The 17,617-nt window shown below is 40.2% G+C and overlaps 1 protein-coding gene across 5 annotated transcripts; it reads right to left on the minus strand.

Annotated features, from left to right (window-relative positions):
• Nucleotides 1-301: 301 nt before the first annotated feature.
• LOC149010333 (uncharacterized) lies at nucleotides 302-17,065 on the minus strand. Of its 5 annotated transcripts, none has more exons than XR_016174500.1 (5): nucleotides 16,967-17,065; nucleotides 15,801-16,863; nucleotides 7,651-7,861; nucleotides 1,798-4,885; nucleotides 302-1,570 (listed from the first exon to the last, which is right to left on the minus strand). XR_016174500.1 is itself a non-coding variant. In XM_089162073.1 (4 exons), exons 2-4 carry the CDS (start codon nucleotides 16,732-16,734, stop codon nucleotides 3,034-3,036), a joined length of 2,997 nt encoding a protein of 998 aa, XP_089018199.1. In that variant the 5' UTR covers nucleotides 16,735-16,863; nucleotides 16,967-17,065; the 3' UTR covers nucleotides 302-3,033. The 5 variants fall into 5 exon arrangements, 2 of the variants coding, with proteins under 2 accessions (XP_089018199.1, XP_089018200.1); XR_016174502.1 differs by having other exon boundaries at nucleotides 302-1,001; nucleotides 1,447-4,885; XR_016174501.1 differs by having other exon boundaries at nucleotides 302-757; nucleotides 863-4,885.
• Between the last annotated feature and the right edge of the window lie 552 nt (nucleotides 17,066-17,617).

The following is a 17,617-nucleotide window of genomic DNA, read 5'->3' on the forward strand; positions in this document are numbered from 1 at the left end:
TGGTCAACTAATGAAACAAAAAAAAAATCCTAATAACTTTAAGGACCCGGGGGATTCTCCCATATTTCCACTCAATAACTACCCTTGATTCACTAAAAATATCCAACCGAACCATAAAACATAATTCAGTGATATAAAAAAACGTAAATTCCCCACGTATGTATCCACAGCCACGTGGCAAACACCCGAATTCGAGGAATTTTAGATTTGATTTTGGATTTTGCTACCGCGGCCATGAGAATCCGACACACAACTACAAAAGCATCACATACCCCCCCCCCCCCAATAACATTTGAAACCATCTCGTTAAAACCTGATTTACAAGTACCCACAAAAAAAAAAAAATTCAGCAGCGCTGAGAGAGAATGGTCATTCCTTCACCATCTTGCTCTACTGATTCAGCTCAATTCCCATCCATTTGGCAAGGGGAGATAAAAGAACATGAGAACAAGATGCTAGCCCACAAGGAGTCAAACCAAACATAAGAATTAAAATCTTCACCAATTGAAATACTGAACTAGTTCCAGTGTATATGACTTGAGTAAAAAAAACTTCCACCTACACTAAAACTTGCAACTTGAACCAGTTTAGCACTTGAAAATCCAACAAGAAAAAGTCCACCATAGGGCATGGTAGACAACGTGGTTCAGCCCACGATTTTGCAAGCAGGAACCCTGATGTTGATCTACATGCTGAATGATTCAGATCGTCTAAAACAATCCCTTCATGGCTTATCTGGCTGCTCGTCCAAATTAACCTAACAAGACAGCAGTTAAATGGGATAGGGGATCAGGGAATTTCAAGTAAAACATGACTCATTTGCAGGTCAAATCATCAGCAATTGGCTAATGATACAACATACCAACTTTAACTGCTTTTTCAGGCAAATACACTAGAGTGAAAGAATTCACACATTTGCTGACAAGGTTTCCCTGGTCAATGATGACAACACACCAAGGTTTACCATGAAACACAACCTTCAAATGAAGAATATCCAAGTCCTGAAAACACAAGGTTGAGTAGATCAGAGGATGACAAACGAAGTTTGCAGCTGAAAACATACTGGTCAGATACATTTGGAGTAGACAATCCTCCTGAAGTGACAGCAAATATAGGCGTATGTGGTTATGACTTGAAGAAAGGTGGTGTCATTTTTTATCAAGTAAACCAGATCAGAGCATCATAAACATATGATTGTATCCAGTAATAAAATGGAAAGTCATCGATCTTAAGGAGATTCATTGTCCTCTGAATTCAGAGCAAAATTTGATGCCACTCGTTATTAGTTGATGAATATACAGGTTCTAATGATCCATTTAGAATTCAATGAATCATCCACAGGCCAGCATCTGTGATGCCCACATAAAAGAAGTGCTGAAGACCCTAAAAACCATGAAATAGTATCCTATAATAACAATTATGTTCCATGGTTTCCCAAAAAGTTACCTGTTATTTTCATTATGCACAAGTAAAATCTGCTCAAAGCTCACAGAATGAGATTGTGGATTAAATGCAGCCCAGAATTCCCTGGCTTCGGCTGCATTATAAGTAGCTCACCTAGGCAAAGAAACTTTGGATTTGGGTGGGGGAGGGAAGAGAGAAAAACCCAAAAAAACAGAGCACACAGGAAGTGTCAAAGAAGAGGACCAAGGTTTAGAACACATGGTAAAAGCATATCCAAAATTAATGCAAACAAGCCATAATTTCCCAAAAAGGAGAGAACTGCCAAAAAGCCTAGGAGAGTGACAGATTCCTTTCAAAGAGCAATCAAATCTATAACCTAAATTCCTTGCATACCTTTGATCCAAATAGATAGGATGAACCCTGCCAACTTGCTCCAAATAGCTCCTATATAATCCACCATGTAAACCTGCATGTCTATTGAATATCACAGCCAATGACTAGGCCGTTAAAGGAAACTAGAATGGAGCCAATAATAAGAATCCTCAAAGAATGGCTTATCAAAAGACTTAGGCTACACTCTTCTAATCACCCAACACAAAAGGAAACAGCATTATTAGTGATATTATGTAAATACGTATGGTGTATTCTTTAATCATACACTGATGTACCACTGTATCAGTATATTATCTCTATAAATATAACAGTCCTCCCATTGGCACTATGGTATTCAGTCTGAACATATTGTATACTAACAAGCTTTATCAAGTGTAAGTCACATCATCTAAAATGACCACGGGAACGAATTCTCAAAAAACAAACCAACAGTACTGGTTTGCCTTCTCAGACATGAACCCCCACCATCTTTCTACCAAAATCATTCATATAATCCCCCACCATCATTCTACCAAATTCATTCATATCAGACTGCTCCAGCATTGGTTGAGAAGGAAATCCCCTAAGCCCCATAACAGCAAAGGCAATAAAGGATTGAAAAAGAATCTGGCATCTTGAGAACGTAAACTATAAATAAGAAACTACCAAAGCCTTTCCGTTAGCTAAGCTCTTTAAAGGGGGAAAAAAAAAAAAAAAAAAAAGAACTCCATTACCTAATGACAGATTAAAATTCAACATACATTATGCAGTAAAATATGTTTGTCACAAACACTGCAAGAATAGATCGTGGATGCATGGAGTACAGTGCACTCGTCGGAATCACTTTGACCAATCAAGGTCTGCTCCTACAGCCTCTCCCATGAAGTTTTTTTGGACCTGCAAAAGATGCACAGGAATGTTTATGAAGAATTGAGAGGTCACACCAAATTCTTAGTTCAGAAATGTAAATTATCCACACAATGCTCCCGACACTAGAAAGACTCCAGAACTCGAACTAGGTGAGATGCTTTTAGAGTCTTGATGTCCGTCAGCGCCAACTCAAAAATCTATCTTAGCAATGCTTCATCTCCCGCAGAAGAAACACAAAACAAAGACTGATCCCTGGTCCAGTTAGTGTTTAACTTGGCATACCAAGCTACTTTGAAACCCAAACAATCCCATCAAACATAGGTGTTGAACTTCTCTTTTGAGTCAACACAGGCAACCTACAGCCTTCTCAGCATCCACCAGGTCTGTTTAATCATCACTAATGTAAACGTGGTGGTTATTCCTCCCAATATTTCCATCCTCTGAGGTTGACTTTTCATGTCCCCCTTTAATCTCCACACCCCCATACCTCTCAAAATCTTCCACCGAACCTTCTGGATTATACTCTTGTCCCTTGCTGAGAGGTGACAAATGAACTGGTTCTGTTTTGCATTCGAAATTTGATAACACTTCACTAATGCTGTCTATGTCCTCGTTTATATCGGACATACCACAGTCCATCATTGACTTTTCATCCTTATTCAGATTGGCTGCATCATTAGTGTGTTCATCTGTTGCCAATGATTTTCTCTTCTTAGTCTCCACCTTGGAAGACAGTGGAACCATCCCATCCTCCTCCCATCTTTCCCTAAAGCTGGCACCGTCTTCAGGGGGACTGAAATCATTTCTTTCCAGTTTCCTGTCTTCCAGAATCACCTCTTTACGCTCTCTAAGATCTTCTGAATCACTACAAGTTCCACCCTTAACTGCAGGCAAAGAAGAATGTGTCTTTAGCTCCGGCGAACTGACAACATTATCCTCTTCTAATGAATCATAATTAATGGATATAGTTCCCTTCATTGCAGAAGCAGGTCTCTCAAGTTTATGATCCTGCAACTTTGATTTGTCTGTGTGGTCTCGATCCTTTCTATCTCTAGAAGAACCATCCCCTGAATGCCTTGAACTACGCTTGTGGTATTTGGACTTCGAAGAATCCATGGCTCTTCTATTTGCTCTGGTATATGTCGAATCATCATGAGAAGAATCCTGTTCCATTCTAACAGAATCATCCTTTTCACGTCTTCTAGATTCTGAATTTGATTTTCCATGCCGGCTCAAATACTCATGAGGGGCATGTATCCTTTCCTTTTCAGAAGAATCCCGCTCCTTTCTAGATGTATTAGTTATTGGATGTTTCCTCTGCTCCGGAGTTGGTTTTTCAAGTCTACTTGACTCCTTGACACTTGAATGAGCTTTATCATCCAGACATGCTGAACTCTTCTCATGTGATTTTGACACCACATTCTTTGCAGAACTCTTATCATCACTTAAATCCATCAAGCAGTTGTCATCAAAATCCAGGTCCTTTGTCGCAGCCTCGAGTTTCCCGGAATGTCTATCATCGATTCTAGATTTCTTGTGCATACTTCCATCTCTTCCTTCTATTAAAGATCCATTGTCTGATTTCGGGTTTTTATGAGTTACTGATGATGAATCTAAGGTTCCATCAACTCTCATCTCCCTCGAATCCTTCAGTGTCCGAATGGATTCCTTCATAGTATCTTCAGATTTGTCTGTCTTTTTGCCATCAACCTTCGATCTCTCAGATCTGCTTCTATCTTTCTTATCATCCACATGGGATCTGCACTCTGCAGATTTAGATCTTGAGCGTCTTCTTTGGTTTGAGGTGCTCTCATTTTTGTGTCTTGGTGAAGACTTACTACCTCTGTGATGTCTTGGTGACCTTGATCTAGCATGAGATGATTTTCTAGCTCTGGGGCTAAGACTTTCTCGATGTCGCTTTGGAGAGATTGAACCAGCCCGGGATGATTTTCTCGTTCGAGGAGTAACACTCCTACTCCTATTCCTCCTTGAGGCAGAGGAATAACGATCATGAAATCTCCCTCTTTCCCGCCTTCCAGATCTAAAATCCCTAGTTTCTCTATATGACCTCCACTCAGTACTGTAGTCAGTGCGATGTCGAGATCCCAAGGGTGACCTGGATCTTCGATCCCTTGAATGCCGAATCAGAGGAGAGGGTGAACGGGACCTTCGGCTGCTTTTGTATTTGATGGGTGATCTTGACCTGGACTTTGATCTTGGACGAGAACTAGATGGTGACCTGCTTATGGTTTACGAAGACGCATCAGTTATTAGAGTACACTTTACATTATCAGCAATTCAATTCATTAATAAAACAATAACAAAATGCAGTTGTTTGTTTTTTGATTAACTTCCAAACCAAAATACTACCAGAAAATTAGATATCCTACACAAACCTACAGAATTTTCACAAAAGGTGTTACAAGGCCACCTAATTCATCCAGTCCATAGCAAGTAAAGAAGATGGCATACTAGTCAATGTTGAACTGCAGAAATAGAGACAAACTTATAAGTTGGGCCTAAGGAGTGCATGATTGCCCAAGGCCCACCAGCAAATTTCAGGGCCAATGCCAGAAGTTGGAATGTACTTAGGCAACAAGGTGCCCACCCCACATGTTCAAGCCATCCCAGGGTTACATTTTGTTCCCCCTTCTCTAACAATATTTTGTATGCTACAATATAACATCATATCGTAAAAAAAATCAATACTAAGCCACATTTAAGTCATAAAATCTCACATAGAACTGCAAAACAGCAGAACCAAAGAAGCAAACCATTGGAAGTTAAAAACAGACAAAGCATACACTTGGGTTTTATTTTCGAATCAGCGATGTAATTAAATTGATAAGTCAACTAAGGGCCATTGTGGCCAAGTTCTTAGGCAAATAAGAAACAATTTTAGGGTTTCGGATGTCAATAAGGACAGGTCTATACTTGGGTATGCAGCCTTCGCGTGGGAATAGAGCTTTAGAGGTTTGATGTGCAGGTTGGGGAAGGGTTTGTATCCCATTTTCAGGGTATTCTGAATGGTGGTGGGACATTAATTCCTAAACTTTACGACAGCTGAGGAAGACAGGACTTAGAAGTCAAAAGTTTGGGGGGGAGGAACCTAGGGCTGAGATTTGGAACAAAAATGGTACTTTTTTTTTGGTGGGAGTAGGAGTTTTTTTTATTCCTTCCATTAAAAAAATACTTGATAAAAAAAATTCATAGAGAAGTTGCATGTTTGACAGAGGGTCAGGCATTTGCTGGGTTATGGTTCAAGGGAAAGGAGCTATGATGTAATTGAAGGGGTTAGAAAATGGGGTCTATTTCTTACTGATTAGGGGATGAGTTGTTAATGGTAACAGTGAGCAGAATAGTTTCGTATTACTCACCAAACCTTAGTTAGAAAACTCAGATAGTACCAACCTAGCCCTCTTGGATATTACCATTTACCCATCAAGACAACTAGATGCAACTCAATGGTCAATACTTTCAATGGAGAAGAAGAACAGAAATGAAGCTTTGCAAATAGCAATTAAAATATCAATATTCAGTCTCCTTCATTCCTCCCAATTGTACAGCATTTAAGAGGTGGCCTGCAAAATTAAAATAGGAATAGCTGGGAGGAGTAAAATAATAAACTAAATTCCTAAAGCCTAGGAACTGACTCCTAAAACTTAGCTAACAACCTACAAAGGCTTTAAACTGAAACACAACTCCAGCTCTTGCAAGGAAGTGTGGATCTGAATACAATCAAATAGAATATAAAAGCTAGAAATAAGGGGGGAGGGGATCATGTGATTCTTGGTTACCACATGAGAGACTAAATCTCTTCCCCCCCCCCCCCCCAAAAAAAAAAAAAAAAAAGAAGAAAAAAAGAGACAACTTAAATCAACCGCAATTCAGACCATTTAAAACATGGTTCGATGAAAAAATTACCAAATGATTAAGCCTAATTTCCTATGAAGCTTTTGTAACTCTGCTTTGGGTCCACAGATAGGAGCATCACAAGGTTAACCCATGAGATCAACAGTCCAATGCATGTATCCCTTCTCTAGGCTCATCCCACTGAAAAAAAGACCAGATTGGTAGAAAACAACCAGCTTTCCAACAAATACAAGGTTTCTTAAATCTGATATTATAATTGAGAAATAATGTTCCAGTAACCTTATTTGCTGTGTTCTACCAAAAAATTTAAAATAAAATATTTATTTGATGCGCATGAATGGTATCGAATTCCCCCCTGAACGAAGGCATATTTTTATGCATCAAAACAAATATTTACCGCACTATTGGGTTTCGATAGTGGTTTACCTTATTAAAATTGACAAAATTTTCATATTTGAGAAAGTTGAGCATTTTGGCTTCTGCTAGAAATCAGTTTCTGTTCATGAACAAAGGGGGCATATTTTTTATCCTTTTGAATATATATATTTTTTTAATTATAGGATTTAAATAAATTGCTTATCTATAAATAATAATTTAAGTAAATGTAACGAATACAAAAAAATTTACTGAAATGATCCTTGGCAATAAATAAGGGCCACGTCTTCAATACCACAAAAGCAGCAGTCGCCTAGGGCCCCAGTAACTGCCTGGATGCCTATGCAACACCTTGACAACTACTACTAGAAACAAAAGCATGTTCGTATTCAGGCTCCCAAAGGATGACTAAGGCACATGAAGGGGAATAAGGCTTCTTAACGACAAAACTAAGAACCTAATCAGCTGATCTAAAAATATTTAACACACATCATTACAGAACTTCCCACATTATTTAAGTACAAATCAGTTCCACAGGATCCATAAAGAAAAAATTTTAAATCTGAACTTCTAAAATAGTTGGGGGACTTCCATTTTGCTATTTGAAACTTTTCATGCTCTAAAATTTCTAAACTGGGAAGCACCAGTAATAGATAATCATGCCAGCAGTAAACTGCCCTAGTAGGTTTTAAAGGTTTTCTTCCTATCCAAAAAAGTGAAGGAAAATAATAAAAATTAGAAGGAAACAACAAGTACCTGGATTTCTGTTTAGCTTCCTTCTCTTCAATGCCCAGACCATCGGCTTTCAACTTCTTGCTTATCTCAGCAGCTCTGGCTGCTGCAGCTTCAGTTGCAGATTTCATTGCAGCTCGATTGGCAGCCTGTTGTGAACTTATTGTTGCTTGTTGCATCAGAAGGGATTGCTGAAACTGCATCTGCTGCAAAGCAACTGCCTGCTGCATCATCACTGTCATAGTAGACTGGTTCAAGTTAGAACTCAAAATAGAAGGTTTCAGAGGAAGCGCTTTAGCCGTGTAAATATTCAAAGGACAAAATATTTTAGACAAGTGATGACAGTGCTGCAAAAAAAGTGAGTTCAGGTTGCTAATTTAAAGCATCTTTTCAGTGAATATGTTTTGGTCAATTTAGTGTTGGGAGTGTTGGTCATTCTAGGCAGATGTACAAAAAGCTGTTGATGAAAGTCTGGGTTTCACAGCTAGTGAAATATTGTTCAGGGATCAGGATTTAAGTTCTGGAAAGTGAAAAATGAAGATAACTTGGAAATTGAATTCAAACCAGTGCTATCAGCGGGAGATCGTTTGCAGCCAGGATTAACACAATAAAAGAACAAAATTAAAGGACAGAAACTCTTTTCGATGCTGTTTCCAGATCACATATTTCAATTGTCAAACCAATAGTAGAAATTGTTCTATTGGGAAAAGATTTTAGAACTGCCGACGAGCAGCAACAGCAAATTTATCGGTAGCGTGCATCTGCAACAGTTATCAAAAGTGAACAACAATCGGCCGCAGTAGTATTCATAACCTCTTAACAACAAGAGTAGAAGGATGCAAAAGCCAGAAAGGAATTAAAATTGGAATTCATTGAAAAGTGGTTAAGAAAGGATAGATGGAGAGGGGAATCTGGATAGGCTCTCTCAGATATTCATCCTCGCACGAAGAAAAACAGTATTGCACAAAAGCAAACTCAGTTTGTTTCATTCTTGTGTCGTGTATCTTTTTGAAAGGCATTCACCTTATTAATATGCTAATCTTTCTTCAAAAAGCTACTATAAAATTTACAAACACTTACCTAACTCCACCTATCTGGGCTACATTCCCACCAACTTTTACCTAACTTGAACAAAGGAGTCTCACATTGACAATGGACCCTCCCTTATTTACAATGCTAAAATTAACACTTCACCTACCAACTACATATACCCTAAAAGTACAAAGGGCCAACTTTCATCAAGTCCCATTGTCACATATGGGATTGGCTTGGGCCTTAGCCTTGGATCTAAGCCATGCCTGTAAAAGACTATAAATACTTAAGCCTGCAATGCAGGTTTTATCATTAGGACAGCTAAGTGTTTGGTTACACGGCCATTGGCTTGGTCCATTAATTAATGAATTGAACCAGCCCTTAACATTGTCTATGGCTGGCATAATGCATCTAGTATGTATATGAGACAATTAATAGGGCAGGTCTGGCCAACCATCGGTGTCATCTTTTTTTGGGTACTAAAATGGGGTCAGAGACCCAAAAAAGGAGGATTGATGTAGCCAACCAGCGGCAGCCAGGAGGGGCCGAAAGAGGGGACAAAAGACTCAAAACCCCTAGCACTGATTGCAAACCCAGGAGGTATTTCTGCCATTACCTAACCCTGGGTAGTGTCTTTTGTTGCTGGAATAGGTCCACCCAGGTGTCATAGGGTTGCTTGTTTCCTTTTCCAGTTAAATAAAGTCCCAGATTGGTAAGAGTTTTAGTTAAAGTAATTTGTTTGGCTGGTTAGATGGTTTAGGATAAGTTTCTTAAGAAGTCTTATCTTATGAGTTTGTTTTAAAATAGGAATTAGTTATTAGAAGTCTTGTTTAACAAGTAATTGGAGTCAGTTAGGTGGAGTCTATAAATACCAGTCTGGTTTGTAAGCAAAGACAGTTTTGATGAATAAAATTTGCTTGAATATTTCACTGTGGAAGTCATAGGAACCCTAGGGTAGCCTGCAGCTGACTTTGTGCATCTGCTATGAAATTTTCATTAGTTCTTTTGCTCCTTTGAGGCCTGCAATTGTGAGTAAGAAGCATCCTTGCTGCTGCCCAACACCCATTCTCCCTTTTCTGCTCACGGTTCCCTCCTCACAGCCCACAATTTCTGCAAGTTTTCTCCCTCTCTTTCAATTCTGCTCTGAGTTGCCAAGGCAGCAAGAAAGGAGGTTTTTGAAGCTGATCCTGAAGAATCTGTAGCCCAGCCGTGGGGTTATATTAAGGATCCTGAAAGAACATCATAGAATTAACCAACAACAATGGCATCTTCAACATCCAGTCAGCAGCATGATTGACCTCCCTGCAAACATGGCTAAGCCGGATTGGCCCCACTGGAACCAGCCAAGGCTTTAATCTCCGCTATAAGTCTAGAGAACCTCCCTTGTGATGCAAGCCCAGATTATAAGGTTTGAGAATTTGAAACTACACTCCAAAATTAGGTCAATCCAGGATCCTCTTTCTGTGAACCAGCAGTCTTCTAGGGTGGTAGAAACTTGTAACTGAAGGGCTCTTGGAGGAATTGAGCTTGGCAAAGGCTAGTTTGGGTTTTGGAGGTTTCAGCCAGCTTGTGGGTTGAAGGATCATGGGTTTTAGGGGTTAACACCATGTTGTAATTCAGCTTCAGACCTGGGAATTAAGTATAGGATTACGTTTCAGGGTTTCAAGTCTGAATAGAAGGGTCTCAGGGTTTGGTGGTTGCTGTACTTTAATTCCAGGACTAAAATTCCAGCTTAGGGCTTTAAAGGATGCTGTTACAGGCATTGGTTAGGCTTAGGAGGGGGCTGTTCTTTAATGTTCTATAATTTCATGTTAAGTCTGATAAGTTTAGGTCAGTCTTGGGTGGATTAAGATGTGTTTAGGGAGTCCTAAAGGGTTTGGGACAAGGTTGTCAAGGCGACCAAAGTGATTAGGGCATGCCTAGCAATTAGGCAACAAAGTGGCGCTTAGGTGGCAATAAGGCGACCAAAGTGGTTGGTTCAAAATTTTTCAATACAACTATGTTTTAACTTTTAACTACTTTTTAATATTACTACATTCTATAATAAGCTAAACAAATATTCAGTAGTCACATTCACCCCCCCCCAAAAAAAAAAAAGCCTTCAAGAATCATAATTATGAAAAATTATTCAAAAATAGAACACAAACATAAGTTCATCTCATCAAACCATGGTTGTCAAAGCATCCACCTAAGCATTTACTGATTCATTGAACTTGATGTTGAGTATGGTTCATGCTTCAGATTCTGTTGCCAACGGACACTCGGGTCTTGCTACCCGATGAGTGGGCGGGGGTCTAGGGAGGCTGCCCTAGTGGGAGGGGGGGTGTGGGGGCAGCGCCCCTAGAGCAAAACATAGGTCCTATCTCACTCTGAGCCTTGGAGTTCCTTTGTAGTCTGAGTGTCAATTAAGCGGTTCAAAACAAGGCGGTTGAAAAACTGTCTTGCAGCCTAGGTGGACGCTTTGACAACCATGGTTTGGGATTCTTGGATTTGATTGGGACTGGGATCAAGTGTAGGAGAAGGGGTGTGGATGCTAATCCTAAAAGGTTTTAGGTTTGGCTGAGGGGTTTGGGAGTTGTGAGAGTTTCAATGAAACTAGGGCTAAGGTTAGACTAGGATTTGGGTTGGTCCAATCGGGCTGAAACTGGGAGGGAAGGTCACTAGGGCTAAGGGGATGATGTTCCAAAAGTTTGGGACATATCTTATGCTTAGATTGTCATAAATCTGACCTAATTTTAGGTCTAGGAAAAAGTCCGAATATTGCAGAAATATTCCAGCAAAACAGCAAAGGGGTGATGAGGGCATTAGGGTTATAGTTTTAGGGCTTAGGAGGATGGCTAAGGGTAGGGAAGGGGATTGAGTTGTACTCACTCAATGGGGAAAAAGATGCTGGAATTTTAAAAGTTCTTCAACTGCCGCAAGCTTGAAGAAGATGAAGAAGAATGGCTGAACTTGAAAAAGAAGATCACTCAAATCCACCATGGCCCTCCCAAGAAGACCACAACATTACTTGCCTCCAAATTCATATTTTCTTCATCAAATTCAACCTTACAATGAAGTAGGATGCGCTATTTATAGCCTTACAAGTGGAAGGAAAAGACTTGGACTCTATTAAGGAAAGTTGACTCAACTAAGGAATCCCTTATAGACTAGGACCCCCTTACAACTCAATAACAATCACAAAGAAAAGAAACCATCTTGGAAAATAACACCTAATTATCCAAAATGAGCCTTAATTAAAATACCCCCCCCCCCCCCAAAAAAAAAAAACACAATAATTAACTTTAAAGGACTCCAATCCAAATTCTAAGAGTAGATACGGAGTCCTAAGTCCTAACAATTAGGAGATTAAAGTGGAATCAAGTTGTGAATCCCAACCTAACTGGGTATTTCCCCTACACAAGGACTCTCAAATAACTTGCAAATTAATGCATAGAAAAATAAAATATCCAGATGACATAGTGAACTCAATGGGACCCAAACCTAAGACACCCGAACCATTCCTTTGGTGTGCCAGTTGAGCCTTGGTTTTGGGCCCAATTATAGGGAGGCTGATTTAACCCCGAATCTAGGGCTAGAGGCAGCTTGGTAATTTCCCTGGATCCTTAGGGTGCCCGAGAATTCCCAGCAAAAGGGGAAGGATGTTTTAGCTGTATAAAGTAACCTTGCTGTAACAGAGGATTAGGTCTGATAGTTGATGGAGTTTGAAATTCAAATTGAAGCTCAAACTAGGGTTAGAGTGGGTTTCAGCTAGAGTAGGTTATGGGTCTGCAGTGCTGGTTCTACAAGTTAAGAAGTACGGTCAACGGTTTTAAGGGGTTTAAGGAGGTCTAGTTCTACTAAATTAGTGTTTCAGAGGGTTTAAAATTCTTGCAGATTTCTTCCAAGGAAGAAGATGAATTGCAGAAAAAATTCTGGGTTAGGGAAGTAGGGTTGTTTGGGGAAGGAAGCTGCAAGGGACTGTTCTAAAACCAGGTGAGATCCTAGGGGAAGGGGAATGGAATCTAAAGGGGCTGGGAAGTAGGTCTAACAGAGGGGGAGGGGTGCTGCTATCAAAGGAAGGGGAAAGGGAGGCAGAAGGCTATGGTTGCTATGGGGAATGAATAAGGGCTGCACTTACTTGGGAAACCAGAATTAACTTGCTGCTGAAGTTAAAGAGGAAAATGAAACTCAAATTGCTAAAAAACAATAGCAAAATACCCAGCCACAGGTCACCCCTAGGGATCCCAGGACTCTCACAGTCTACTTTCAATCACAAATTTTATTCATCAATCAAAATTGAATTGCTTACAAGACTCGATGGTATTTATAGAAAGGAACTAGACTCCTACATGACTCTTCTAAGAAAACCAACTTGCTTGAATTACTTGACCACCAAGTAGTCAACTAAAAGAAACCCAACTAACTTCAATTACTTGCTAAACAAGGACTCAAAAACTAACTTGATCAAGTCAAACAAACTAACTCACTCCAACTCAAACTAAAACTCTCACATAACTTCCAAATTGGGACTCCAAATAACAAAGGGAAAACAGAAAAATGACTAGTGAATAACTGGATTAATTCCAGCTGCTTAGGACTCGATCCAGTGGGTAGAAAATGACAAATATACCCTTTTGTTGGTTCAGTCCCCAGGGCTTGCCTCAAAACATTGGCGGGTCTGGACCCTCTGTCGGCCCTTCTTGGGCCGTCCTTGGCTAGTTACATCGGAGGCTCAACCTTGTTCACATTGCCTTGTATCACCTAACCCAGATCAAGAAGGGAAATAGTCTTTGCCAATTCAGATTCAACATGCAGTGGCATCTTCCCCATCTAGAAGGCCAACACCAAGCCTTCCTTGATAGCTAACAATTCCATCTCAAGGACCAACAGTCACTGATGCATGTCGCAGGTGTGGAAGACTATTGGCATTGTTTCCGAAACACTAAGACATGGCATGCATATGCAAGATAGTGCATGTCAGCTCCATCAGACCATGAGCAGACTTTGATCTATGCATTCACATTCACAAGAATATATAGTCACGAACTCATGGAATCACTAAGACATGACTGACTTGAGTGTCTATAACATGTATTGTTCACTGTACTCTGTGGTTTCTACTTTGAATATTTATGTTCTTCTATAGAATTCTTCAATATTACGTGCCTTCACCCATTATTGCAATATTTCTCGTTTTACTTGACAATTATGTCCCAAAACACTTAACAAAGTCCAGAACACACAATATTATACAAAGGATAAACGTATATACTATTAAAAAAAAAAATTAAAAAGGCAGTGAATCCAAAACCACAAATTGTCTTTTTTTCTCCCTTCTCCCAGTTTGAAGATTGTAATAAAATTAATCAAACAATGCAACCCCTCCCATTTCTCTTTCCTCAAAAAGGAAATGGGGGGAAAATTCAACAGATCTTCACTGAGATTTTCAAATTTTTTTATTTTTTGACACCAATACAATATAAGTTTCAGGACTTCAGAGCCATGCATTCATCACTGTACATAGGCATTGCTCCTGTACTCATTTACTTCTGGGGCAGATTAAACATGTGTGCCTGCCAGATGAGTCAAACCCACAGCCCACAACAATTGCCTAGTAGACTTCAACCCACAATCATATAGAGGAGAGTCAACCCCAAACCAAGGAAACCAGTGGGAGATTGACCTCAACCAGGATCAATATAAAAGGCTTTTATTACCTTTCTTCCATTTACAAATGTAAGGGGAAAAAATAGAAATGGACAAGAAGAAGAAAATGGGGATAAGAGGATGGGTTATCTATGCCCTTGGTCTCTCATCCACAGCAATCCCAACTGATGAACAAGATTTTTAATCGAAAACTGGGGCTACTAGGCCACAAGTTAAATTTCTTCCAAGTCTAATTTTCTACTGCAATGGAAAGGGCCAATTTATAGCTCTGTCCACAGACTTTACAAAAATAGAAACAAAAAAATAGGCAAGCAACTAAAACAGAGATTCCGATCAATGTCAAAATGGAAACTACTAAATTAGCAACCGATCAATATTAACAAGTACCAGATATTGTATAACAAGGAAATAAAATATACTTTCTAAAATTGAAGATAGAAAAGATACTAAGGCAGCATTAGGATATACTCTTTCTCCACTCGATGGACCCACTAGATTTTCTAGAAAGCACTCCCAAGTAAGGCATATGCTGGTCGTTACACTGATCGTGAGAGAGTGACATGAAAAGTGTTTTGGTCTTTCATTTCTTCATTCATGCTTCTATTTGTAGTAGGGCTGCCTCTTGTGATGCGCCATTCAACCAATGAAAACCAACCACATCATCAGACCAAGCTGAGTTTCACAGTAGTTGGATCCCACAAACTTGGTGGATTGATTTGGGGATTCTTCCTATGACATGGACTTGTGATCTACATCAGGGTCACTGTGATCAATAGTACAGCTTAGTGTATGGCTGGTAGCTGGACATCATATTCAGCTGTAACTCCCAATATCCTCACACAGGATGAAGCTTCTTTCCTGAATACTTTAACATCCTGGACCCAAGATAACTCCTGATTGAGTGCCCACAAGGAAGAGATTGACACTACCAACTCTAACGAGCTGCCACCAAAAGGATAAATCTTGAACTGTACTTCCAAACTAAAATTTGAACTGAACTCAAAAAATAGACAGTTAACATAGTATGCCTGCTTATAGAAATAGGGTTCCCTTAACAAGTTTAGCTCCAAAATATATTTAACTAATATTCAAGCAAGTCCATATTCTATAACGCAGGACACTTCATCCAGCTGCTTTCTCAAACATATATTTAAGCAGAAACAGCAAGGACTTCTCGCAGACTTGACATGATCCTAGTCGTAAGCAAACTGAGGGACATAACACATCTCACTATTTGACTATTTGATGTGTAAGTGAGTGCATAAGCAAAACTAAAGAGAGAGAGAGAGAGAGAAAGAAAGACTTAATCCATGAAACCAGTAGTCACTTCTACTGGTTTCTTTGGTACTGAAGCAAAAGTACTACAATGATTATACAAGCAGCCAAAGGTGGTCATTACTTAAAAAGTGAATAAATAAAATAGCACCCAAAAGGATACGAAAAAGCTCACAAATAATTTAAATAAATATGCGAAGTTGAGGAAGAAGTCAAACCAGAAGAATCTCTCCCCGACTGAGATTGGTTCTGTGCCTGAGCTTGAAGCACTTGTGCAGCAACAATTGCCTGAGCAGCAGCCATTGCAGCAGCAGCAGGACTCAAAGTCCCCATATTGGTTGTCGGATTCACCAATGTTGATAACAAATTTTGGGGTGGGTGATTAAACTTACAGTCAGTTTTCACACATCGGCCGGCCAGATATTCCCAACAAACTTCTCCAAGTGATATTAAGCCAGGCAACAATGCACCTCCCGTAGGACCAGCAGTAATTCCCTGGATCATTCCAGCTAGTCCAAGAGGTCCCGACACAGATCCTGAGTAATTCGGCATGTTGGGCATTGTCTGGTTAACAAGATTGGGATATGGAGCTGTAGAAGGCATACCCAGCAAACTTCCAGTCGTGCCTTGGCTGAAGAACACTGGGAAGGGACTGCCCATTATAGGCTTTCCATTACATTCGACGTACACCATGTAATTCCCTCTCTTCGGAACAACATAAGTTACTGTATAACTCCCATCTCCCTGATCCTTCACCATCCCTTCCTGATCAGAACCTCCAACACCAACCCCAGGAGAAATCTTGACCTTAAGCTGAGCACCTCCAGTGGGTATCTTTCTACTATCACTGTCCTTTGTCGTAACAACAAAAGATGTAGGAGCACCAGCAGAGCCACCAGCAACCCCAGCACCAGCGGCGGTGCATTTGCCAGGATCAACAGGCCCAATAGGCTTGTTAGCTAATTCTTCAACCTCTTCTACCTCACTATCCGAAGAAGCTGACTCTTTGACCGCCTTCTTCTCAACATCCTTGAACGTGGCCTCAAAAGCAGCTTTAGCAGCCGCATCTTTCTCAGCATCACTCTTCAGCTTCGCCTCTTCCGCCTGCTTCATCCATATTGGTTTTACAGCGACTAAACTACGATCAGCCATTAATACCAACAGCTCCGACAACCCAATGGAAAAAATAATCTAGCCAACGTCAATGAATCTAAAATCTCCAACCCTTCAAAGAATCAACGAAAGCAAGTCCCCTCCGCCTACACCTTCGCTGTCGAAACCCTAAATTTTATGCGAAACTATCGTAAACATCGCCAATAAATATATATCGATATAATAAATCTGAATACAAAAATATTCGAAGGAAAAACAGATAAGTAGAAACCTTGAAACCTTGATCTCTGGAGAAGAGCACACGAATCCGCAAAGGCGAAGGCCGGAGGACGCCCTTCGGAGTTTGGAATCGAAATCGGTATCCACTTTATTCTAGGTTTCTCAAACGTAATCGGAAATCGAGTCGGCAAGTTGCCGAGTCCAATCCTGAAACGGAGTAAATCGGTCGAGTCATCTGGATTCTGCCAATACCGGTTGAACAACTCAACCGACTCGATTCGTTATTTCGAACCGTGATCTTCTCATTCGAATGGCCCTTGAACCAACCATGATCCTTTTGGTCAGAATCAGCATGCCAAGGCGCAAGCAAAGCATTCTCAGTATGGAAGTTTGGCCCAGTGAGCCCAAGCCCACCATGAGCCTGCAAGAGCTTGAGCCATACTTTTCCACCCATACAATAAGCTAAGGTAGAGATTTCCAAGCCCGAGCTCAAGTTGGCCGGCCCAGCCCAGCCCAATCCATTATACTTTATAATTTATATTTTTTTGGGTGAAAATGTGCTTTTTATTATAATAGGAAAGAAAAGAAAAAAAATTACAAGAGTTGGTAGCGTTTCCCACCAGCATCCTAGTGAACAAGTTGACCAGATCCAAGGGAAGATCGCTAGGGCACAGGTGAGTTTCCCCAAGGGAATTCACATAGT

This window comes from Hakea prostrata, chromosome 7 (genome assembly GCF_041222555.1).
Source record: "Hakea prostrata isolate BN-2017 chromosome 7, UWA_Hpros_2, whole genome shotgun sequence".
In the NCBI taxonomy this organism is placed as follows: Eukaryota; Viridiplantae; Streptophyta; class Magnoliopsida; order Proteales; family Proteaceae; genus Hakea; species Hakea prostrata.

Bases quoted from the DNA above. Each gene is read 5' to 3' on its own strand.
- LOC149010333 (XM_089162073.1), bottom strand. From the start codon at position 16,734: ATGGCTGATCGTAGTTTAGTCGCTGTAAAACCAATATGGATGAAGCAG. The intron at 7,862-15,800 runs GTTTGACTTCTT...CTACTATGACAG, and splicing joins GTCGGGGAGAGATTCTTCTG to TGATGATGCAGCAGGCAGTT. The intron at 4,886-7,650 runs GTACTTGTTGTT...AACCATAAGCAG, and splicing joins GAAGCTAAACAGAAATCCAG to GTCACCATCTAGTTCTCGTC.